The 25898-nt window shown below is 33.7% G+C and overlaps 1 protein-coding gene across 4 annotated transcripts in view; it reads right to left on the bottom strand.

Moving 5' to 3' along the window:
• The window catches only part of DGKB (diacylglycerol kinase beta), a 708921-nt gene that overhangs the window by 458839 nt on the left and 224184 nt on the right, over positions 1–25898 (bottom strand). For all 4 annotated transcript variants that reach the window (XM_047753443.1, XM_047753441.1, XM_047753442.1 and 1 more), the window contains one exon: positions 22035–22133. In XM_047753443.1, coding sequence (XP_047609399.1) covers positions 22035–22133 — 99 coding nt within the window. The remainder of the gene's footprint in view (positions 1–22034; positions 22134–25898) is intronic.

Below are 25898 nucleotides of genomic sequence, written 5' to 3' on the forward strand. Positions count from 1 at the left end.
ACAGAGGAATGTGATTGATTTTATTTAATCAGAATCATTTTAATATTAAATAGAATACACAGTAGAGATAATTAGTTTAAAAGATGCATTTGCCTTCAGGGTACTTATTAAGTTTAACCTAATGTCGAGAATTTTTAAAAATCCTATTATTCTTGAGATATCTCTTGTCTTTATATTTTCTAACATGTAATCATTTTAAATTGACAATTTAATCCAAAATGTCAGAGGACAAAGAAAAAAATCTTTGGTGGAGAGATTTTTGGAGATTTAATTTAGTTAAAAATACAATAAGAGAATAAGCACTTGCATTAAATGGGCCATTAGTTATATCAAGATAAAGTAAAATTAAGAGAATTATACTTATACCTATATAAGAAGGTTAATTTTTGTTTGTTTGTGTTTTAGGGCTGCATCTGTGGCATATGGAAGTTCCCAGGCCAGGGGTCGAATCGGAGCTATAGCTGACAATCTATGCCACAGCCAAAGCAACACCAAATCTGAGCCAGGTCTCCCAAAACTACACCACAGCTCACAGTAATGCTGGATCCTTAACCCATTGAGTGAGGCCAGGGATTGAACCCATGTCCTCATGGATACTAGTCAGATTCATAAATGTTGAGCCACCACGAGAACTCGTTATTTTTTAAATTGCTTTCATGTTTATAGTATCTCATACTAATCCTGCTAGTAAAATGAGATACCCCGTTTTTCATATTGGAAAGCCGAGAATCAGAAAGTTTAGATGACTAGTTGAGAAAATAAAATTAGTGACAGAATCCAAATATACTGTTCCCCTATTCAGGCTTCACTTATTAAAACGACAGCAAGTTCAACAAGAATTATTTTAAGTTTTTTTTTTTTTTGCCATGTCTCTAGTTCTTAAGTGATTTGGAAATCAAATTAGTTTAAAATCTTGATGAACACGGCCAAAAATTTAGAAACCACATGCTACCTCTGTTCTGACTGAGAGAACAGGCATCTACATCAGTATGGATGGATTTAATACAATAACTTCCAGTACTGTGGTAAACAAAGTGGCCAAATAAAACTATTTTATTTTTTTCTCTTTTGGCCGCTCCATTCCCGGGGTAGTTGTGACTTAGGCCACAGCTGCAGCAACTCTGGATCCTTAACCCACTGTGCTGGGCCAAGGAACGAACCTGTGTCCCAGTACTCCCAAGACACTGCTGATCCCATTGCACCACAGTGGGAACTGCTAAAACTCTTTTAAATAGCTTGCTTTCCTTATATATAATGGATATTTCTGGCATCAAAAAACATGAGACAGGAAATCAGGCTTGGGAAAAGAACAACTGCCTTCCTAAAACAATGTACTGCCTCAGCCTAAGAGAAGAAGCTCTGCTCTTCTCACACATGATAACAGAATGCATCAAGGGCATTTCCAGGTGCAGAAACTTAACACATATTTAGTCTCCATGAATCTTATTTTCACATTGAGGCTTCATAATTTCTTTAAACTTCTTACGACTTTGTAGGCCTTAAGGATGTGTGCATACTGACACACCTAAACACAAGATAAATTTTAAGAGGAAATGGATCAAAAATGTTGTTTATACTACTGTTGTATTTATTAATACAACACTGTATTATTAAATAATACATTTAATATTATTAAATGGTAGGTATGTCCAATGAGAATCCTAAATTGTTTTTCTTTTCCACTGGCACTTGGCATATCTAGTGAAAGTGTGACTATCCAAAATAAAATATTTTATTTTATTTTTTTTTGTCTTTTTGCTATTTCTTGGGCCGCTCCCGCGGCATATGGAGGTTCCCAGGCTAGGGGTCGAATCAGAGCTGTAGCCACCGGCCTACGCCAGAACCAAAGCAACGCGGGATCCGAGCCGTGTCTGCAACCTACACCACAGCTCACGGCAACGCAGGATCGTTAACCCACTGAGCAAGGGCAGGGACCGAACCTGCAACCTCATGGTTCCTAGTCGGATTCGTTAACCACTGCGCCACGACGGGAACTCCAAAATAAAATATTTTATAAGATACACATATTGTAATCCTATCTAGCATCCTTTGCCTAACTACTTCTTTCAAAGTTTGGCTGAAGCTTGCACCAACATGAATTTAAAGGTAAGAATGTTTTAACTGAGATGATTTCACTATTTCTATAACCACTATAAAAACATTCTAGTCCTTACTCTTGAGCACATGATCATTTGTGCGTCTTTGCAGAGTTTTGCTCAGGAGACAAGGAAGAGAAGGAGTGTGATACTCCCTCAATATTCAAGTCTGTGTCCAGAATGAGAGCTCTCTGAAACTTCAGGGAAAGTATACCTAGTACAGTGGACATTTGGAAACCTTGATGCTGCCAAATGTTTGATATAAATATTAAAAATGTATTTTTATAGTGACATTCAAATTATTTCAAACAGAAATGTCTTCATATAAAACACATAAGCAAGCATATCCTTATTGCCTTGCCTATTTAATTAGCTAGTTAAATAAAACCATTAGAAATGTTATCCTACCAGGTTAGGTCTCATACAACTGTCAGAAGCCAATATAGCTAAGGAAGTGTTCTTTGTTTCCTTCTGGCTGTAATCCATAATAAATATCTGTGTTATTTACACACTTGTAAAACAATTTCACAAAGAAGACCACATGGGCTGTGTGCCCCCCCATCTATTACTCTCTTCTCTCTTCAGTTCTGTTCCCCACTATGCTACCTCATTGCTTTCCTTCCCGTTTCTTTTTTGAAAGGCTAGTCTAGATCCTAAATTTATTTTCATGCCTCATCAATTATGGGGACCAGCAGCATGAACATAAAAGATAGGTTTAGAACATGGGATTCAGGGTAAGGCAGGTTATTGCATCTGACAGGTGCATGTTGGGTGATTTTTAGGTATTAATCTCTCTACGTTTCACTTCCCTCAAATGTAGAGAGAATATCATAATTATCTCTACCTTTAGGATTAAAAGGATGTCCAATAAATTTAAGTTCTCAATAAACAGTAACTGTTTTATTAACCTTAGAACCCAAAGGCTTCCACTGCTTGCTTAGGACCCAGCAAGAAATACTGACTCCACTTTCTTTTATCTGAAAACATTTTTGTTACTAATAGGGACATGGGATCCAACAGACTGATCTTTTATTCAAAATATCTATGTGAAGGCTATTAGAAGAGAGAGTAAGAAAGAGAGAGGCAGAAAAGGAGAGAAAGAGATCAAAGAGAGAAGGTAATGAAGAAAACAGGAGAGAGCTGAGAAGAAGAGGGTGGAAGAAGCCTGTCTCAATCTTAGAGACTATTTCTTCCAAAATCTGAGAAAAGAAAACAATGACACTAAGTAAAGAAAGGATGGCAGCTGATATTTAGACCATGGCTTTAGCTTTTCGTTTTATGTATTACAAACTTAATAGCAGATTCAAACATCTCCAAAACATATTTCAAAATGAAACACACATGCTGTTATTGATTTTTCCAGATTAATTTTTAGCTTTCTTACTTTACAAATAATTAATAATTACCTATTTATGAGTATGTGTATGTATATATACTTATGTTGTGAATTTTGGGGAGAGGAGTCTGAATGCAGCTGGTGGCTTACAATTAAAAAAGAACCCAAATAAAATAGGTTAATACATACTGAATTTTACATTGATAAAATTAATCAATAACACTTCTTGCTACACCTATTTTGTCTCTCAACAGATAGACAAACCAGTTCTAGAAATGAACCATCATATCATTAGTGTACTGCTACTTTCTAAAATACAGATAAATCACTTAAGATAATGAAAAAATATTGATGATAAATTCGGAATTAGAGCATTAAGCTGCTAAGTTTCCTTGTCATCAATCATAGAAAAGACCCTGAATTAGAAAACAAGTAAGTTATAATGAAATTTGTTCTCATCATTTGCTCCTCTAAATATCCACTGATCTCACACCAAAGCATTTTCTAACCAGGTTAAAGTCCAATTCTATATTCACATTAGGCTTAGATTCAATTGAGTTAAAATTTTACACTGAATGCCAGTCAACCTTATCATGAACTTTCATTATGTGCATGTAATTAATTGGGTCCAACGAACAATATCAGTACTGAGTTATAGACTCTTTTCTCCCGACCATATAATTAGAATATAATTACCCACAGGATATCAGAATGATGCAAAACCTTTCCTCTAAATGCACCCTCATTAGGAAACAAGTCTCAATGTACATTTATTCAATCAGTGTGAATTAATTAAAATGTTACTGAAATAAAAGAGGGCAGCAATAAAGAGTATCTGATATCTATTAAGAGACTATCACTTGAGATCTGCATGCACAGTTTATATTTAATCCCATTTGGCTCAAGTAGGAACTTTGCCATGTAATGCTACATATATCCAGTAGGTTAGGAAATCTGAGTAAATGAATGAATCGCTCTGTGCCATTTTTTTTTTTTTTTGAAAAAAGCATAATGCAAAACGCATACAAACATCTTAAAGAATCTGGGCAAAATTACAGAGGCTTTCATTATTCCATAATGAATCCACAAATTTATTAGCATCACATGGAATATACTTGGTGGACAAAAATCTTATATTTTTTTGGCATGAAGAAGTGCCCAGGCCAGGAATCGAACCTGTGCCATAGCAGCAACCTTAGCCACTGCAGTGACAATGCCAGATCCTTAACCCACCGAGCCACAAGGGACATCCCAGAAATTATTTTTAACTTGAAGTACTGAGGCAATTAGTGTTCATCTCATACCTGTTATTACAAGTCTGACATATTTGTTTTTATTTGGCTTAAGACATGATAGTTGGAAAAGCCTAGACTTACCAAAACATTAACTTTTTTTTTTTTGTCTTTTTGCCATTTCTAGGGCCGTTCCTGCCGCATGTGGAGGTTCCCAGGCTAGGGGTCTAATCAGAGCTGTAGCCGCCGGCCTACACCAGAGCCACAGCAACATGGGATCTGAGCCGCGTCTGCGATCCACACAACAGCTCATGGCAACGCCAGATCCTTAACCCACTGAGTGAGGCCAGGGATCGAACCCGCAACCTCATGGCTCCTAGTCGGATTTGTTAACCACTGAGCCACAATGGGAACTCCATAACTATTTTTTAAAATAGAGAAAATAGCCTCAGATACTTAAGCTAGATCAAGTTATTTCAACAGCATATTTTGTTTAAGCAGAGGATGCCAATGCATCTAAGAATATATTCTTCCTAAGAGTATGCATAATATTATCATATACATTCAGATTATATAAAACATGGAAAAATAATGAATGTAAAGAAACCACAGGACCTATGATTCATGTCCCACAAGCAGCTGCTGATTGACATAAAATCATTCTTCCTAAAAGCTATTTAACTTGGTTTCTTTAATAATTTGGCATATTGTCATATGTAACAAAATTTTATTAAATTAGTAAATAATCATACAAAGGAATACTCAGCATTATTGAAGAACAATATCAAAAACACTAACAAAAATTTTTAAAGCTACATAGCATCTATGTATAATATGATATACAGAAAATTTCTACATTTTATTACTGCATAAATTTTCAGATATCTTTAAGCTTTAGAGGTAGGATTTAAAATTCTGTTCTGGTAATCAAAATTTGGTATTCATAGTTAAAAATAAATATGTAGTGGAAATTTATACTGGAAATTCTGAATGAGCTCTAAAATAAATTAAGCCATCAACAAATTGTTCTTTTTCATATGCTGTTTAGAAGCAAATCCCAACCAATTTGTAAATTATTGCTTGTTTTTTTTTAAGTAATGTTCTCTATAAAATTATATATTCTTAAATGTTCTGAATGAATGTTATATTTACAAACTGGTATAAGGTTTCTTTCAAATATTTGATTGTTCTTGGGAGAGACTAAAAACTGAAAGAAATAATGTACCCATTCTTGCTAAGAAGGTAGATTATCACACACAGATTTGCTTTATTTTGAACATAAATTTATTTTTAGAACTTCAGTAACAAAGACATAGAATAGTTGCTTGCTGAAAATGCTGCAATTAATTTGAGTAACATTAACTAAAATACCACCTTTACTAAAAGTAATCTCCACAAAAAGAACAAAAAATTTCTAATGTAAGATGAACAGTTTTAAAATCGCATTTTGTAGTAAGCATCAATTTTCATTTTCTGAGAATTAAGAGAGTATTTATAATATTTCCCATGGACTACTATATTATGTAAGCTATGCTTTAAAAATCTGATTTTAAATATAATTTAATAGCCAGAGGAATATGTCTATTATGCTCAGAATTTTTGAACTGTTCATTTAAACTCCCTACCTGCAATATCACTTTACTTTAAATATTAGGCATTTCACAGTACCATCTATTGGATACTTTAATAACTACAACAAAATAACAATAACAGGCTTTTAAAAATGTAGTAATAATTATAAAATACTCCAAGTGCCACTCTAGAAATGACATACAGTGCTAATTTGACATTCAGTAATACTATCTCATCATCACACAATTTATTTAAAGATGATTCAATTATAACTGTGAAATTCAATTATCATGTGTTACCAATGATTTTTTTAAATAAGCCTTCCTGTCTCTTGCATATCATTTTGATTTGTATTTAATATTTATGTCACATTTGATGTATTTTCTTTAATATTTGTATTTAATATTTATGTTACATTTGACTCAGGAAAAAGAGTGATGGTTAATGGGAATGAAGAGCTGGGAATGTTATTCATTACCTCAGTAAATATTTGTTAAGCATCTACTACATCTCAAATTAAATTAGCTGCTGAAGATAAAGAGATAAACTCTTAGTGTGAGGATAGGAATGGCAGTGGTACTATTCAAAGAGCATAGGGAAGAGCTTAACAAAAAACAGGTTGACTTCAGGTCCTAGCATGCCAGCTTGGAGGCCTCTGTGAATACTCAAGAGGCAATTTCCAACATGAAGCTGAGTACTAGAATCTAGTGAAAGTAAGGGAGAACAAGCTTACATAGATATATTCAAAAGTGGTAGCTATAGCCATGAAATTGGATGAGATAAATTATATACAGTATAATAACATGAGAATATAATTAAAAATGGAAACTACACATATTTAAAAATAGAAAGAGGGAGTTCCCATTGTGGCTCGGCTATAAGAAACACTACCAGTATCCACAAGGATGCAGGTTCGATCCCTGACCTCGCTCAGTGGGTTAAGAACCCAGCATTGCTAAGAGTGGGGGTGTAGGTCACAGACGCGGCTCGGATCCTGTGTTGCTTGGCTGTGGTGTAGCCTGTCAGCTGCAGCTCTGATTCGACTCCTACCCTGGGAACCTCCATATGCCAAACACTAAAAAGACAAAAAAAAAAAAAATAGATGACTAGGAATTTAGCAACATGGATAGTATAGCTAGAGAGTGAGAAGAAAAACCAGTAGAAATGTCTCAAATAAGTGTTATAGAGCATGAGAACAAAGTGTTTCAAATACTGTCAAATGCTACAGGGAATTCAAAAAAGAACATCCTTGGAAAGGGTGTGTAGTAGGGCATCTACCTCTAACTGCTCAGAGTGTGGACAGCTGAGAACTCCCAGCTGTCCCATTTTCTGTAGAATTACCCTTTGCTCACAGGAGCAGGCTTTCCAGGGAGCACTTTCTACCTTGGAGGAGGCAACAGACATTGAATGACTGATACAGATTACAAAATACCAGCCCTCCCCCTACCCCTTTAAGTTAAGAACAATCCTATGGTATGCTTTTGTCCCATAGTGCCAAGGTTCAGGCCAAGGCTTAAACTTGTCCTAAGACTATTCCTTAATGAAAGCTTGACTCTTTCCTCTCCTGCTTCTTCCCTCCCTTAAATATTCTTTTAAAATAAATATCCCTCTTTCTATACATCACACAGAGTTAAATCCCTGGTTTATAGTTCATGTTCTTCTCCTTGGGAATCCAACTAAAAAGAATGACATTGGGTTTAGGATGGATGGCCAGAGTAGTTTTAGATTCATTTTATAGTCAGAAATTAGAATAATGTAGATTGAGGAGTAAGGAGGAAATTTGACACAATGAGTTTATCTTAACACTGGCATGTACTTATGGTCACATTAAGAGGCAAAGACCACATCCATATACAAATGTGGAAAATAACTGCACAGGAGAAAGAACACCTCTTCCTCTGGTCTGGGTTCTTTGATAGGCAAACAACTAAGAGTATAAACTGAGAAGTTCAAGTGCTGGGCTTAAATTACAGCTCAAGTGCTACCTAACATGAACACATTGGATGACACCTTGTTTGAATTTTTTCAATTGCAATTTCACAAAGCAGCAGTACATTATTAGATTGTGACAAATGCCAAAAGGAGAAAAATGGGGAATTCTAGAACAGAGGGACGGAAAATGCTAGCATAAAAGAGACTGGAGGAAAATAGGCCTTGGATGATCCTGGATGAAGGACACTGGAGAATTGGCAACCAAATGAAATAATTTGAGAATATTTGTGGTTCGGATGAAATAGGAGTAATGTCACAGGGAATTGAACATGAGGTGATGAGCTGTATTCCTCCAGAATGTGAGTTTCCTTGGGCTAAATAAGAAGGAATTGGTGAAAGCTCCTATGAGTATTAGAAGCAAAATTTAAAATGATAGATTTTATCATCTAGACTGCTTAGCAAGGAGTGGGCATGGAGGTTTTCTGAAGGACTAAATTCTTATTCCATATAAAGGGAAAGTATAGGATGAACATATAGGATGAGGAATAAAGAGAGGGTTGAGTCAAAAATCATTGCACTATGCATGAAATTCATTTATGGACAAAAGACATATATAAATCAATTCTTGTTCAGGTTTCAAGAGAAAGTTTAGACTTGACAAGTAATATTTAATAGCAAAACAGAGGAAGTATGTATATAAATACTTCATAATCACCTAAATTTCATCTGGAATCATTAAAACCACAGGTTACCTCTACAAGGTGGAATTTATTCTCAAATATATACTGGTGAAGGGACTCATTTTTATTGAACTCAAAATTTAAAAGTTAGAAGACAAGGCTAATATAAAGCATTTATTTCTATGGTTATGAAACTACATCTGGATATTTTCCCTGCACTAATCCAAATCTTCCTTTGGAAGATATAAGCAGAAATACCAACACAAGGGTTGACATATATTTGGGAGCTTTTATGACACAGTTTGGGGCAATTTAGGCTTACCAATGTTTAATGAGAACAACCAATTTTGTACATCCTTGCCAATACTGATATATATTTGCCAAAAATGGATAGAAAAAGTAAATTTTATTTTTTAGTTTGACATTCTTGGATATTTATAAGCTTTAAAACTATTTTTAGTTATTTGCATTATTTTTACAAAATAGGGCTTTTTGTTGTAAAGATTATGTTTATATTGATTTGTAAATTTTTGTCTTTACAAATTTCTAAAGAAATTTTTGATGGGTCAAGGCTATCAATCCTTCATTTTTCTCTTTTTAGAAAAAAAGTTCTGCAGGCAACAATTAAATCTTTAATCCATGCTTGCTTTATTTTGGAATGGGTATAAAGTAAAATTTATTTTAATGTAGTTTCTCATATGGTTATAAAGTAATCTCAACACCCTGATCTCTCCTAACCCTTTTACTAGATTTGACATATGACCTTCATTACACATCACACCATTACATATAGTTCAACATGTTTGAGACATTTAGATTCTTTATACCTTCCAGAGCCACTACTACATCATTTTGATCTCTGTAGCTTTAGTAAACATATTAGGATTTGTTAAAACAGATCTTTCCTTATTACTTTTCTTTCTCAAAACTTATAATGTACACATTTATTCTTGGAGGCAAAAAAAAAATCTTCTAGCAAAACATACTGCATGGGAATTGCATTAAGTTGATGAGTGAATTTGAAGAAATGCAGGTTCTTTTTAGTTCAGTTTCATCTTCAGTGTACTTAGACTTAAGAGAAAACTTTAGCTTTAATTTTTTGTTTAGGGGTAGCATAATCTCTTTCCATTTTGTTGCCATTCTTTGCACTGCAAGAGATTTTCTTAATCTTCTCCCTCTAATTACCAATTCAGTTGTTCTCAGGGTTGCTTTTCCCCTCTGCAGATACTGATATATTTTAGTTGCTGCTAAGGCATAATTTCTGTCTCTATGTATGTTCTTAATCTTCTAGATACTCCTTTTCAATCAGTTATTGTGAAATAGGTATTTACATTAGTATTCATGGTCATGTAAAATTGCTAACATCTTCTTCTGCTTCTGCTTGATGCAATGAATCTTCATATGTGACATCTAACTAACTACTATACTTATTTCTTGGTTTCCTTGTTGCAGAGTTATTAGTCTTTTATTTTGGCACCAAGTAGACTTATTTATACTAAAATGCACTTTAGTCATAAGCCATCGGTCTGCACTGACAATTGTCATAAAAACAGCAAAATCCAAGGAAACAAAGGCTACTATACCAATTACAGAAATATTGTTTAAGTAAAGTCCCAAACCAATACAATTTTACATGGATGAAATTAATCTCCCATCTTAGTAATAACAGTAACAAGGAAAAAAATGAATGGTTTGTTTTTAAGTTGTGACTACTGTCAAGCAACATTTCCTTCCTTTTCCTAAGACTACCAAGAATCTCAGGGGCAAATTTGCGAACTACTTCTGTGAACTTTTTAGGATACTGTGACATGAATTTCTAAGTCTAAATTTGACACAAATTTTATTATGTTTTATATTGCTGCTTACTGTATATCCATATAAACTATAAAAACTACCTGGAATGTTGTTGGTAATAAGTGCAGAATAACAATTCACTAAACATACTCTCACATCCTCACTTTTAAATCAGATCCACAGGATATTCTTTGCTGAGTTTATTTAATATATTTTAGATTTAAAAATTTTTAGTCTTTCTTTACATGGTGTTCATTTTTGGCTACATGATTCTTTCTTTCCTCCCTCCTCTCCTTCTTTCCTTCCTTCCTTCTTTCTTTCTCCTTTTTAGAGCCACACCCGCAGCATATGGAAATTCCCAGGTGAGGGGTTGAATTGGAGCTGCACCTGCTGGCCTATACCACAGCCACGGCAACACCAGATCTGAACTATGTCTGTGATCTACAATGCAACTCACAGCAACTCCGGATCCTTAACTCATTGAGCAGGGACAGGGATGGAACGCACATCCTCATGAATACAAGTTGGGTTCGTTACTGCTGAGCCACAATGGCTCACTCCCCTGTCTTAGATTTCTATCAGATTTTCAATTAACTGAACTTCCAATTTATGTCATATCAGACTTTTGATTTTCTATAAATCATGACAAAACCAGTTTGTTTCCTTAAAAAATTATTTTAACTTTCTCGGGGTACAGTAATATTTTAGGTATAAAATATCATAGAAACTTGTGGGAATATTTTTGTAGCCCTATTAAACAATAAGCAAAAACTAATATGTTAGAGTCCTAACAATAGAATTTACCATATTCGTTAGGTTAAAAAATTATAATAAACCATAGAATATGAACTGTTCTCCTATATTAGACCCTGATTATATGTACACATATTCTGTATAATATAGCCTACATTAGCATAAAGATGGGTTCTTCAGAAACCAGTAAAACCAATCTAATTAAAACAATATAACAGCTAAGTGGTTCATCTCTCATGTCTAGATGATGGAATCCTCACTTAGTGATCCTGGGTCCTTTTCAGATTTCTTGAGTTCTGTCCTTTTAAAATACATGTACATGAAGACTATGCCTTATCAAATGGATCTATACATAGTTTACAAATATTAAAGCTTTCTAGTGCTTAATGTGTTTTTTATTGGACTGTGAATCAGAAAACCACAGGCAAAAAATAAGAACATTTAGAATTTAATTCTATATACTCAAAAATAAATAAAAAGCAGCTCTCCTTTATGAAGAATACCATGAAATTGAGCCTGAGTTACATTTTCAAAATAGGGGGGAAAATGAGATTCCTTCTTGCCTATCATTACTATGATGACAATTATGAATTGATCTATAATGAATATTAATTAAATGAATATTAAGTAATGACATTGATGAAACATTTATTGAGCGCTGACAATGTGCTTTGTCCCACTCTTAGACAAAAAAGAAAAGTGCATAGGTACAAACCCATGATCCATTACATAAAGAATTTTCAAGAAAAAAGTAACCGTGGTTAAGGTTAAAGAGGTAAGTGCAAAAGAAGGGTGAAGCAGCTGAAATGATATTAAATAAAGCCTGAAGCTCCGTGTGGCAAGTCATATCCTTAGCCAACTGTTCACGCCTCTCCACCAGACACTACACTTCTGGGAGCTCTCTAACTAGTACAGGAAACAAGGTTACAGAGAATTCAAAATCCACGTCTCAAAATCACAGAGAATTCAAATATCTCCCTTCCTCTTTTAATTAGCTGATATTTAGTATTGACGTCATCATTATTAACTGTTGCTGGTTAGGTTAAGTGAAAGATGCAACTGAAAGAGCCCATAATACTTGGATTGTAACAAAGAAACACATGCTATACTTCCACTCCCTAACAGGCCCCTGACATTACTGAGGAGTAAACACATGCTCTAAGGAAAGATTTAACATATTCTATGCTATTTAAGACTTACCATATCTACAATGCATAATTTAGGAGAATCCTTATAATTGTGGAAGAGCAAATAAGATCGGAGGAAGAGGAAAAGTTAATATAGACATATGGTTCTCGGAGGGTGTTATACCTAGAGATACAGAGATTGCTGCTTCAGCAACACCACCACTTGGCCAAGTTTGCAGAGTCACAGCAAAGAAGAGGGAGAAGTAGAACTGGAACCATTTGAATCAAATCTTAAGGCTATGGTTAAAATTTATATTTTCTCAATAATTTTGTTTTCCATTCTAACAAGTTTTATTATTTATTTCGTTGGCATCTTTAAAGGTTAATTTAAGGTAATATAGGATATTATAATAAGAGAAAGTATTCTGGGAAGAATATACCACAACTGGACCAGAAAAAGCACAATGCTGAAATATTCTTTATTTCATATCCCTTTTGGTCAATGAATACTACATTCACTGCATATTCTGATAATATCATGCCTGTTTCAAAATAAGATTAAAAAAATCCTGTGAAATTAGTTTTTAAAATACTTAAATGATTAATAGCTTATCATAAAACAAATTTTTGGCTTAAGGATGCATGTCAATCATTGTGTTCCTGACTGGAAATGTATAGTACATGAAGAACTTAACAACTATGAAATCTAATTCATTTATAGAACAAAATAATACAGCATGGGAAGAAAATGATACTTTGCAGTATTGATTAGAGAATATCTTGGAGAAGCCAGTCTTTATAAAGTTATTCACTAAAGTATTATTTACAAGATCAAAATAAGGAATTAAAAACATGTTAATATAAATTGTTTCAAATGAATTATATCTTCAATAAATGAAATAATACACAACTATTAGTAAAGGTTTCATAGTATATATATATATACTATATAAACACTGAATTATTAATGATCAGTTTAATGTAAAAATACGATGTCATATGATATGTCAATTTTAATCACAAAAATGTCAAAAATTATGCATTTAGAAATAAGAGACAAACTTTATCGTTCTATACAGATAAACAGATAGATAATGGTTCCTACATAAAATTTTAAAAATTTTAAACATTTTTCTCTATATTTGATATTATTTTCATAAATTTTATTTAATAAATGCATATTAAATTCACTTGCTGACTCAACATAATACTTATAAGTCATATTAGATGATATCAACTGAGTACTTACTATATAATAGGATAGTTTTCAAGGCATTTTCATGAATTCATTAATTCCATTTCTCAAATGAAATATGTAGGTACAAAATGTTAATAACTTGCCTTACATCATGATACTAGTGAAACAGATTCAAATACAAACAGTATACTGCTAGAAGTAACTAGGTTGAACCAATATACTCTCACACTTTTAATGTATGGACAATCTGATCCACGTCCTACCCTGATAAGTAAAGATGGTGAGGATTCAGCCATTTGTTTAAAGGTGATTTACATGTACAGAGTTTTATTCATGTATCTCTTTAGATCTTTTGCCCTTTTGGATTGGATTATTTGTAGCTTGTTACTGGTTTATAAAAATTATTTTTACATTCCAGATACAAATCATTTGCCGTCATTTTGTAACCACTTGAAAGGGGCACAGCTTGCCTACAGATCCAGTATTTATGTTAGAAACTTAAGTTTCTTGTCTTCCATCCTTTCTGGATAGCACTATCCCATACTTATTTCTGCTTTCTTTCTCAATTGATCTTTTCAGTGGGCTCTCTGGAAACTTTTCTCAAAAGAAACAAATTATCCCTTTTAATTCTAAGTTACTACAACTTTATAACACTTTTGAAAAGAGGTGGCTCATTCTCTCAAACATTTCTCATTCCATTACTTTCCTCTTGTTTTAAATGGAATCTCTTGGCTATGCATCAAAATCATCCTTTCTCCAGCCCTAAAGTAGAATCATTTGAGACTTTTGTCTCTAACAGTTCCCCCTTCTCCCCTTATTCATTACTGTCATATAGCAACCATTCCATCAAGATCCTGTAATTATCTTGGGTGGTTTTATGGACGGCGTATATAGACCATCCCCAGAGTTCCTGGACCACTTACATGTAAGGAACTTCCTCTGCACACCAGCTGAGCTGCTCAGATCCATGGCTGCATACTGGACTTTACTGTCTCCTGGAACTAATATATTTTGAAGTCAAATCAAACACTAAACTTCTTCTCTCTGCTACAATCTTCTCTCCTGATTCCCCAGTTTTTCTCCTCTGTTGGTCTTTTCTGATATTTGCCTCACAAACCAGTAATTACTCTCTCATATCTCCCCTTCTCAGTGCTTTAAATTTATGATAATTCATACTGCCAGCAAGATTATCTCTCTAAAACACAAATCTGATCGTGCAGTCTCCTATTCACATTGGATAGAGGCCAAATTCTTGACAAGAAAGGCTAGACTTTTCACTACCTCAGATCTTTTCTGTCTCTCTAAGTCTTACCTTGATTTATAAGCCTTAGTAGATATTCTGCAGTTTCAAGATCTCACTCTGTGCTCTCTTATTTCTGAGACTATTCATATGAAGTTCACTTTGCATTTGCCAGCCAAATCTTGATTTTATTCAAGATTCAGCGCAGGTATCATATCCTCAAGAAAGTTTTCATTTACTCTTGAATTACCCTTAGGATGGATGAAGAGTCACTTCACTAAACCCTCAATAAGTTAATGTTTTTCATACCCTAATGTGTAATCTGTTTCGCCGACTTGTGCAATAAAATCAAAATTACACTAAATAAGAGAACTGTTCTTATCTGAGTTTTTAGCTCCAGTGACTTTAATAAAAGCCAATGGAAAGAAGAAAGAAAGGAAAAAGAAGAAAAAACAGAAAGAATCTAGCACTGCAGATAGTGTGTATAAAAATAATGTACTCAGCTATCAGCAATGATCTTAAAAATATTTAAAAGGCACAGAGCAGTTATATAAAGAGTGGATATTTATATGTAATATAAACTCAAGTTTAAAGAAATCAACATTATATAGTCCCTATATTTTAATTTATCAACTATAGTAACATATGTTGATATAGAAAATTACTAAAAATTAACCTCTTATTTACAGAATAGAACCTTGCTTTTAAATTATAATGAAAAATAATTATGTTATATAGAGTGAATTTTAAATTAAATTATGGAGCTAAGTATAACAGAAATGATTTTTCTGATGATCATCATTCACTGTTCAAATATAAAGTTTAAAAAGTTACTTCTTCATGAGATATCTCAAGTATGGCAGAATGAATTGAATAAAAGCCTAACCCAAACTGAAGAATCATTACAAAAACATTTTTGATCACAGAGGCCCAGTTAGCCTGACCATTTAAAAATATATAAAATCTACAATTAATATAAGACTACACCATAATTCTAGAGAAGCTGATCAAACTTATAGCTCCTACTATAAAATTACTCTAAGAATCAAAGGGACTCTTGCCTATTTGTTACCTAACAAATTTATGTACTATCAAAAGTAATTTTAAAGTACTAAATGAGGCCATTATAGTGAAGGGAAATTTATGGAAAGGATAGCAGTAGTGTTATAGATTAGTAGATAGAAGTAACATATACCCAAGCATCATGGTCAAATGTCCATATAAATCTAACTCTATGTTTCTTAGGGACAGAAAATAACAGATGATAGTAAAGACTCACAGAGTCCATAAGGTAACAAAACATGATGAAAAATGAACAGAGCTGAGAGGGCCTTCTGTTAAGTAATGAAGGCATTACCAACAACAATATATCTTTCTTGTTACAATGGAACACTTTCATATGATTAAAACAAACAAACAAACAAAAAAATAACCTTCTAATGCAGAATGAAGACAAAATGGTGAGTTCACATTTAACTAAACCAACACTGTAAGGGACTTAAGCAACATGGACCAAGTCTCTCTTGGGTTAAGGGTAAAACTTAAAACATACAAGAGTGGGTAAATTGCATGCTCATCAGGCCATATTTTATATGAAATATAATAATTTCACATATAATTTCATATATAATTTTTGACATTGACATTTGATTAGAACTGGACAGCAGAGATTTCTGAGTGTGATCCAAAATAAGAATCAAGAATGCACTTTTGATGGAGTTCATTAATGGCAGATAGTCTATTTTGACAATCATGAGGTAAGGGTTACTGGCCTTTTATAGAAATGAAGATGATGATCAAGAGTCCTTACTGAATAGATAAGGACTTTATATTTGATTAAAGGTGGGATGAGGGAAATCCTTGAAGAAATCTACCTTTGTAAATGGTTCTGAATTATCTTCAATATGGCAGAAAATGAACTGTGGTTATAATCATTTTTGGTGGAAAATCATCAAAGAAAGAATCATAAACACCTAAACACAGTATGGGAAAAAATCTTGATAAATTTTAAGCAATTAAGTTTTTTGATAGTATTCTCAAAATATGCTAGATACCAATTGCAACTCCAGAAAACAGTGACTATATTTAATGTTTGGAATCATGTCTTGCATTTCTGTTTTAATCTCAGAGTAGTTGGTTCTAAACCATTTTTATGGAAGACATAATCTGCGGAAGCCATTTTTAGTGCATACTTATAGAAACGTGTCAACAGTGCAGTTAAGATGCTCACCTTCCTAATCTTTATAATAGGTGAGCACATATATATGTAATCATTAACTTAATAAGTGTTGGGGGGATTGAAGATTGAGAAGGGGTACAGAATTTTTTGAAATAAATAAAGATAATTAATACCTGAAAAGATCTTCTAAACTATAAGACTGCTGGAATGGACTTTGACCTTGAAGTATTTCATTAAGAAGTTTCAACCAGGAATTACGAATCCATCATGAGTATACATTTTTATTCTATAACCAATTCCTGATCGCAGGGTTAAAGGCAAGGGATAAAAATCCTCAATAAAATCATACGTCATGTGTTCTTCATTCATAGTTTCTAGAATGAGCTAGAAATATTGATAACCACTTTGCAATAACTGTGTTTGACATTCACTTGCTCTTTGTAGAGAACATTATCATAAGAAACTGAGACAACTGAGATATGTTTTTAAGAAGAAAATTATTATTAAAAAAACAAAAAAGCCCAAGATAATATGATTTGTGAGCACTAATGATTTTCTTTCAATGAAAGATTAAAAATATACTGCAGGTGATGCAGTGTGAAATCACTCCTGGGAAGTTAAATAGAGTTCACAAATTGAAAAGCCTCAGAGCCCATCAGTTGAAGCACATTAAGCAATTTTATGTGCTGAGCAATTTTATTAATTTGTTTAAAGTTTTAGTATTTAAACAGTTAACGGTTTAAGAGTCAATGTATTTGTTCTATGATCAGAAAGCAAACTTTAATCTCTACCTAACAAGTCAGGGGAAATTTTAAGGCAAAGTGATTTAGGCTAATTAACATGTACAAAACCACAAAGGCTTTAGAGAGCAGGTGTACATAGAGATAGAGTAGTTCAAATCTTTGATTTCTAGGGAGTAAGGTTATGCGTGAGCGACTGGGTGACTTGAGTTGTTTCAAAAGTCTTGTTTACCATGCTAGATAGTTTGACATTCAATTAGGAATCACTAAAAATATTTTAAATATTTAAGCAGAAAAATATTTTATTGTATTTTTTGAAAGTGGATCCATGAAGCTGTGTGGAGGGTGCATAGGAAAGAGGGAATTCAGTGATAATGCTCCTAGTACTAGGACAATTCTGCAGTACAACTGGGGAGTGACATATGAGACAGTTAACGGTTGGGTTGAAGAAAAGAAAATGAGTAAGAACATTAGAATAATCTGCCTAATGTGATACTGAAAGATGAGACATAAGTGATAATTATTAGGTTTCTGGCTTAGAAAATTTGGGAAATGAAGGTTCTGGTCTCTGAGGAAAGACATATAGAGAAGGCCAACACTGGAATTTGGAGAAGGGGCAGAAAGGATTATCTGAGTGTACAAGCTCTGGGTTCCCATTCTAGATTGTCACTTCATAGTCATGTGACATGGGTAACTGAATCTCTATGTTTACCAGGTTCCTTATATGTAAAATAGGGATAGTTACAATATTTATCTTATGGCATCACTGTGATGATTAAATTAATTCAGACTTGTCATTAGCAATAGCAGCAACCCTTTAATAATGTCAATTGTACGACATTCATTTTTTAGAATGTTTTTAATTTAATTTTTTAATTTTTTATTGCTATTTCCCCAATACAGTTTTTTTTTCCGTACAGCATGCATTCATTCTTGTAACTTGACACCAATACCCTTGATTCCAGCAAACTTTGATTCCACTGTAATCAAAGTATGTTTGATTACAGTGAGATCATTTTAATCAATGATCCACACTGTATTTTTCCTAACATCCCTACTGTACTTCACTCTTCATGTCCTTACTTCCCTTGTTACCCAGCTTAAATTCCATGCCCAATGCCTATAATCACTCCTTTGTACACTCTCAACTCCTTTGCTTCTCTCCTTTCATCATACTGGGCAAAACACAATCTCATGAATGCTGGTCCATGTCTATTCAACTCCTACAGCTAGAAAGTAAATGGAGAAATTTAACAAGATGTGACCCATCCAAGGTTACAAATCATTTTCTAAATTCATGATTATTAACAAGAGAACACTCATTATACTGTGGCAGTCATACAGTATTTCCCTTGATCCTCATAGCTCTCACTCTCTAGGTAAATGTTATGTAACTTCTCCCAATCCTCAAAATTTTCATAACATCCTTGCTCTCAGCAATGATGCAGCTTCCTACACCTCTAAGAAATTCTGTCATAGCTTATTTTTTTGGTTCTCCCTCAACTCACAAGTTAGACTCTTCTTTTTATCAGTCACATCATTCTCTTTTTTGGTTCAAACAATCTTATGGCTTCCAACTTCATTCACAAAAAAAGCATTAGTTAGAATGGCCTAACTTGTCCTACACATTTGAAAATCTTAAGACATCTTTGACATTCTCTACTATCATTCCTCCTGCAGAATAAGATCCAGCCACTAATTTCTTAATGTTCTTTGGATATGTCAGGCTTCTCCTGCCCTTGAGTCTTCCCTTGTCCTTCTTTGGTGACTCCTCTGTCCACAAAGCTTGGTCCCCAGATAGATACATGGGCAATTCCCTCACACTCCTCAACTCTTCATTCAAATAAACTTCAATAAACTTTCTTTATTCAACTATTCCTTGGTAAATTCTTAACTATTTCTTTTATAATTGCAGTTTCATCATTTCTTCTCTTCCTGTTTTAACTTTGTCCTTTAAGTTTTAAATACCACCAGTATATTATTAAAACCAGGTACTAAATAACTTACTTCTTTATTACCATTTCACCCCACTGGAGTGAAAACTTTATGAAGGTAAAGATATAACTTGTTTTTGTAGTGTTTTCCCTTCTACTGTTAATAATACAGGGCACATACTAGACATTCAATAAATATTTTTGAATGAATGAATGAATTAGCATAGCAGCTGGTATGTATGTGTTCAATAAATGAGTTATTATTATTCATATATAATAATAGTAATAGTAACAACATATTGAGCATGTAAAACAACACGGGACCTCCCGATTGCAGCTTTATAGTTTAGAGATTCAGATGAGGAGGAGGAACTTAACATAAGTTAATGCATAATAAAATAAAGTGAATAAACAAGACCTCACTTGGAAGAAGACTGGAAAGCGATAGCATGTGAGGGTAGGGTCAAGGGATGAGCCAACACAGGGCAGACTGAAGTCCTGAAAACCAGGAAAGATATTAAAAGGAAGCATCCAGAGAAACAGAAGAAGCAGCTGGAGAGTGTGGTATGGTGGGTGTCAATGAAAGGTAGACACGTGTGAAGGATGAGGTGGTTAACAGTGCTGAATACCTCAGAGCAGAGAGTGCCAAGGAAATGATAACATAGCAAATGTTGAGATACAAATCATGATAAAAACTGTAGGAAGATTTAATGAGTGAAAATAAATCTTCAGAATCAAAAGTGTCTGCAAAAGCAATGAAAGAGTTTGCAAGATTGTTAGCAACAAGAATATTCATTGATCACATGTTCTTTACCTGTGATTCGCTCAAGGAAAAAAAGAGTGGAATAATAAAAGAATCTTTCCCATGTTTGAACATGTACAACCAGAGGTTGACATAAATGGGCCAAAGAAGTAGCCCCCTAGCTTACTGAACTGAAGAGAGTTTGACCCAGATAGCTGGGTAATAGAATGACATGATAGATTTCATCTTAGAGTTAAAATCTGAGATCAAGGATGAATCTAAACCTGTGAGATCACTATAATTTTTAAAAATAATGCAAACGTTAAAAATTCCACAAGTTCTTTCTCTTTAAGAAAATCATACAAAAGTATAAAAAATTACTAAAATTCATCTAAAATATAAAGTATTTTAATATGACTCATTATTTTTAATTAATCTTATTTACTACAGGATGTCTAATAAATCTTACATGCAGAAAGTAAATTTAGAATTAGTAATTGCTATCCTCAGCAATATGGAGGTTTTTTTCTTCTGCTTTTTATTTGCAGTTTGAGAAAATAGTTTTTAATTTTTCTTAAATAAAGGCATTTAAATACGACCAGTATTTTACAGATAATTACAAAATGAATCATAAGTGGGTGCAAATTGAGTAATTTGATTAATTTCTAAGTTGACCTTTAGAAAAGTATTTGTCTAACATTTCTTAGTTGTTGTATTTTATTATATCAAACCGAAGTTCCAGCTAGTTAATTTCCATGTTGTTTTTAAAAAATGAGAAATGCATTATGGATATAAAATAGTTTGTTTTGTAAAATAACTGTTTCACTTTAGAAACAATTGGGATTTTAAAATGTTAATATGAATATTATCTTTGAATGTCTGCTTCTCTTTCTATCAAGATTTGTTCTTTTCAGGTTACTTACAGATTTGTAACTTGTATATTTATTGAATCAAGTGATTATTTTGCAGTCAGTTAAATTTATTAGTCACTAATAAAAGATAAAATACAGATAATGGCAGTCCATAGCTTTCTTCAAGGTATGTGTCCTCATTTTAAATAACCTCTGACTTAAGTGAGAGACCTCACTATTGCAGATATAGTATTTGCATCTCTAGCAAAATTGCCAATAAGAATAACTTCATTATTCTGGGAAGTTAGATCTATAAAACATGTAAAATGTAGACGTGTTCTGGCTATACAATTTCTGGTAAGTACAGCATGATCAGTGATAAAACCTGAGTCAGCTTTAGTCAGAGCATACCTTACCAAGACGTTTATTGTGCCATGAAGGAAAGAAGACATACAGTGGGCAAAGGGGTCTTCTCTGAAGGGAGGAGTTTTTTTTTTTTTTTTTTAAGTTCTAGAGAGTTCTGCCTTAATCAATGGAAAACGGTCTCTGGAAGTATCTAGTGATAGAGCATATCAGTTGGTCTTAGAAACCCCCAGTTATAGCAGAATGATGAGAAGGAAAAACTCACCAGTACCACTGGACAGATTGTTGTGGGTGGTAAAATATGGTCCTTCAAAGGTCCGCAGTCACACTCAGGTTTTAGATGAGAAGCACATTTATTATGCAGCTAGGGAAGGAGAAAGAAGACACTATCAAATTCTGCATGACAACAGCAAACATGGAGCAGATTATATTTCCACTGAGATACAGCAAAAACAATAAAGTATTACAAGAACAAACAGGATCATAAAGGGATTCATATTACATTTGCCCTTATATATTCTACCTTAAATAAACTGTTTAGCAACTTTCGTGACCTAGCCTATGCACCTTCCAATTCTCAGAAATGTTTTTATTAAAAATGTGCTTTAGGTTTTCCACCAAAAAGCCTGATTTCTTTCACAAACACACCTTATTGTCCATTACAACGCTTCCTTTGCTTATCTGTTAGCATAATCTTGAAACCACTATGCACTGTGGATGCTTTTTTTTTTTTTTCCTTTTGACCCTCCTGTTTTCTCAAAGTCATTCCAAAGTGCACAGCTCAGTATGGGGCATAATTGATCCCATCATTAGTTTTAACTTTCTAATTCAATATGTAAATGTAACCAGAGATTCATCTCAGTAGGAACAGGATATAAATATAAGAAGATGATTATGATGATAAAAATTTATCTTTATATTGTATTTACCATTTCTTCACTGAGTGTATAATCATACAACGTGTTATTTACTTTTCAACATGTAAGAACCTACACTGATATTTTTTATCAAGCTTGGTCACAAGTTTAACTTAAAGTGTTATAACATAGTGCATTAAATAGTAATTTTTAAAAAAAATTGAAGTGGTAGAACTTATTGGAGCCATATTGAATTGCTAAGGTAGTAGTTGTTTAAAGGCATCTAGGGAGTTCTCTGTCTACTACTCCTTGTCAATTTAATATGAAACATTCATATTTTAGAACAACTATTTATGTTAATAACATATCTTGTTCCAAACCAAAAATGAGCTGCTTCATTTTTCAGCTGTGTATCAAAGGCCACCCTGTCTAAGTTCCTAAGTTCCATAACAAACCTATATTTGTAATAGTTAATTAACAACCAAGCAGAGGGGTTTAAGGAGTGTTGATCTGCTGCTGGTGACAGTAGATCACTACTACTGAAGGGGTAATTCTATTGTCCTTGAAGCTAAGTCCTCTATCATGATAACACCCTGCCTTGAAGTTAAGGCTACCTGTACTGTAATTAACACACACTAGACCACATTACATGAAATAAAAGTACCTATAACGTTCATCTGTAATTAGCAATTCTGCTTCTCAGTGTCCTGTAAACTCCTTACAAAAAAAAAGGGGTTTAATATTATCAGGTATTTCTGATCTTTGTTAAGAGGTGAGAAGAACTGAAGATAAAGAGGCAAATGAAGCCCCATACAAAGCAGAACTAAACTCTGATTTGGCAAATGAGATGTATAGTTTCCTCGAAATGAAATTAGTGACTGGTTTAAATATATAATTGATTTATTAGATTTAATCAATTTTCTTATAATAAGTCATGGTCCTGGAATCCTGAATTTAGCCTCAAGGTTTACCAAGTGTTGTAGGGTTAAATCTAATCTTTCACCAACTGAGGTCCTAACTCTTGGTACCTGTGAATATGAACTTATTTGGAAATATGATCTTTGCAGATGTATTCAGGTTCAGATGAAGTTATACTGAATTAGGTTGTGCCCTTATCCAATGACTTGTGTCCTTTTAAAAAGAGAGAAATCTGGACATAAAAAGACAAGTATGGAGGGAAGAAGGCCATGTGACCACAGAGGCAGAGAACTGGTGACACAGCTGTGGGTCAAGGAACACCAAAAACTAAAAGCCACCACCAGAATCAGGAAAAGACAAGAGAGGAGTCTTCCCTATAGGCTTCAGAGGGAACATAGCCCTGCTGACATCTTCATTTCAGGTATCTAGCCTCCTGAATTATGAAAGAAAATATTTCTGTTCTCATTTTGCTGTTATTTTGTTATGGCCACCATAGGAAACAAATATATGGATCACTATGAAACCTGAACCCAAACCAAAGATAGGCTCTGTGTCTTAAGGCTCCTTTGTACTGTGGTGTCACAGAGAAAAAAACTTCTGCTTTTTGATCCTGTACAACCTGTTTAAAACTAACAATGCAAGACTCTAAGAACCCTCTACAAGTAGCAAGATTTGAGGCAAAAATTCTGTGTGTACAGAGTGAGAAAGTACTGAATTTGCACCCTTGACTGGACTTTGTAAAGCTTTACATGTGACTCTCAAGGACAGAAGGGTGGGGCACTCTGAGTTTCTTGCCAGCACTGAAAACAGATACACAATCTGAGGGCTCAGCCTCCTCCATGTTTCCACACAACTGATCTCCAACAATCTGCAACTGATACAGTAATGGATGCTGACTCCTCTATACAGTAATATGGGGCTACTGGGTGTAAGAAAAGATAACAAAAATAAAATGAATTTAATGGTGGCTTTTGGCAACGTAGGTTAATTTCCCAGCCAAAAAGAAGCAACTGAGAACTCAGGTAGAACCAGAGTTGATAAGCTGAACAGAACGTGTGTGTAAGGGATAATTCTTTACATTGCAGTTTGAAGGTTTCAGAGTAAAAGTACTGGCAACTGGTCCTACGAAATATTATTCTCTGCAGCATGGAACTGTCCAGTTTGACTGCCACGTGACCTATATCCCCAAGCTTTGCCTCGGTATCTGGAAGGCAGAGTCTTTGCAGGAATTTGGGCAGGCAGCAGGGTCTACAAGAAAGTAGGTATCCCTATTGTCACCAGTGAAACAGGGAGACACATTGCAAGAATATTCTCCTCTCCAAGAAGTGAGCATTAACTAATCACCTTATACTTTTATTAACATTGGAATCTGGTAGCTGCTAAATATATTCAGGTGTCCATCAACATCATGACACTGTTTGTAGCCAGAGTGTCGAAGCTTGAGGACACCAGGTTGGAAAACACTGATCATTGCACAATTTGAATACCAAGTCTAGTTAATTGACCATATTGCTCAGAGACATATTTGAGCACAAAATATAACACATGAAAGCCAATGAGAAAAAATGCTTATAGTTCCCAGGACTATTTAATCAAAATTGAAAAGGAACATCATTTTTGCTGTGAAACTAAAACTTCTGTGAAAAATAAAGTCTATTAAAAAAGAACAAATATCAACAACATAGAAACCATATAACAGAATTTAAAAGCTATTTCACCCTAAAACTATCTTAGGTTACTGGTAATGTTCTGTTTCCTGATCAGGTACTAGATATACTGGGTGTTCATTTGTGCAAAGTTCATTGAGTTCTATACTTAAGATATTTATACTTTTCTGTATTTATGCTATTTTTCTATAAGACTGTAAAAAGGAAAAAAAGTGAATATAATCAGCAATAAAAACAAGTTGCCTAAACTTGTCACCATGACATTTTATATAAAAAGACAGAGCTGAGTTCTTCTAGATCAATAAGATACTAAAGTCCGACAATTTTCTTAAAGATAACCCAGATCTCAAATCAGCAAAACACAAAAGAGCCTCAATAAGAAAAGAAATAAACTAAGATATTGATGAATCTTGTTTCTTAATGAAATGGCCAATGGAGCCCCAGAGGAAATAAATTATCTTTTTTAAAATGTTTTTATTTTTGTTCACAGTTATCTTTGCATTTGTACAGAATAAGGCATAGAAATCCTCAGGTCATTATTTTATTATACGTACAGAAACTTCCATTCACATTAAAAGAATCAATTCTATATCTAGGAAATTCATGAAATATGAACCAGCTATTCCTGGAAGTGAATTAAATACTTGGAAATAATTTCAGAGTTTATGACAATTTCCAATAGCACTT

The sequence above is a fragment of the Phacochoerus africanus genome, chromosome 11 (genome assembly GCF_016906955.1).
Source record: "Phacochoerus africanus isolate WHEZ1 chromosome 11, ROS_Pafr_v1, whole genome shotgun sequence".
Lineage (NCBI taxonomy): Eukaryota > Metazoa > Chordata > Mammalia > Artiodactyla > Suidae > Phacochoerus > Phacochoerus africanus.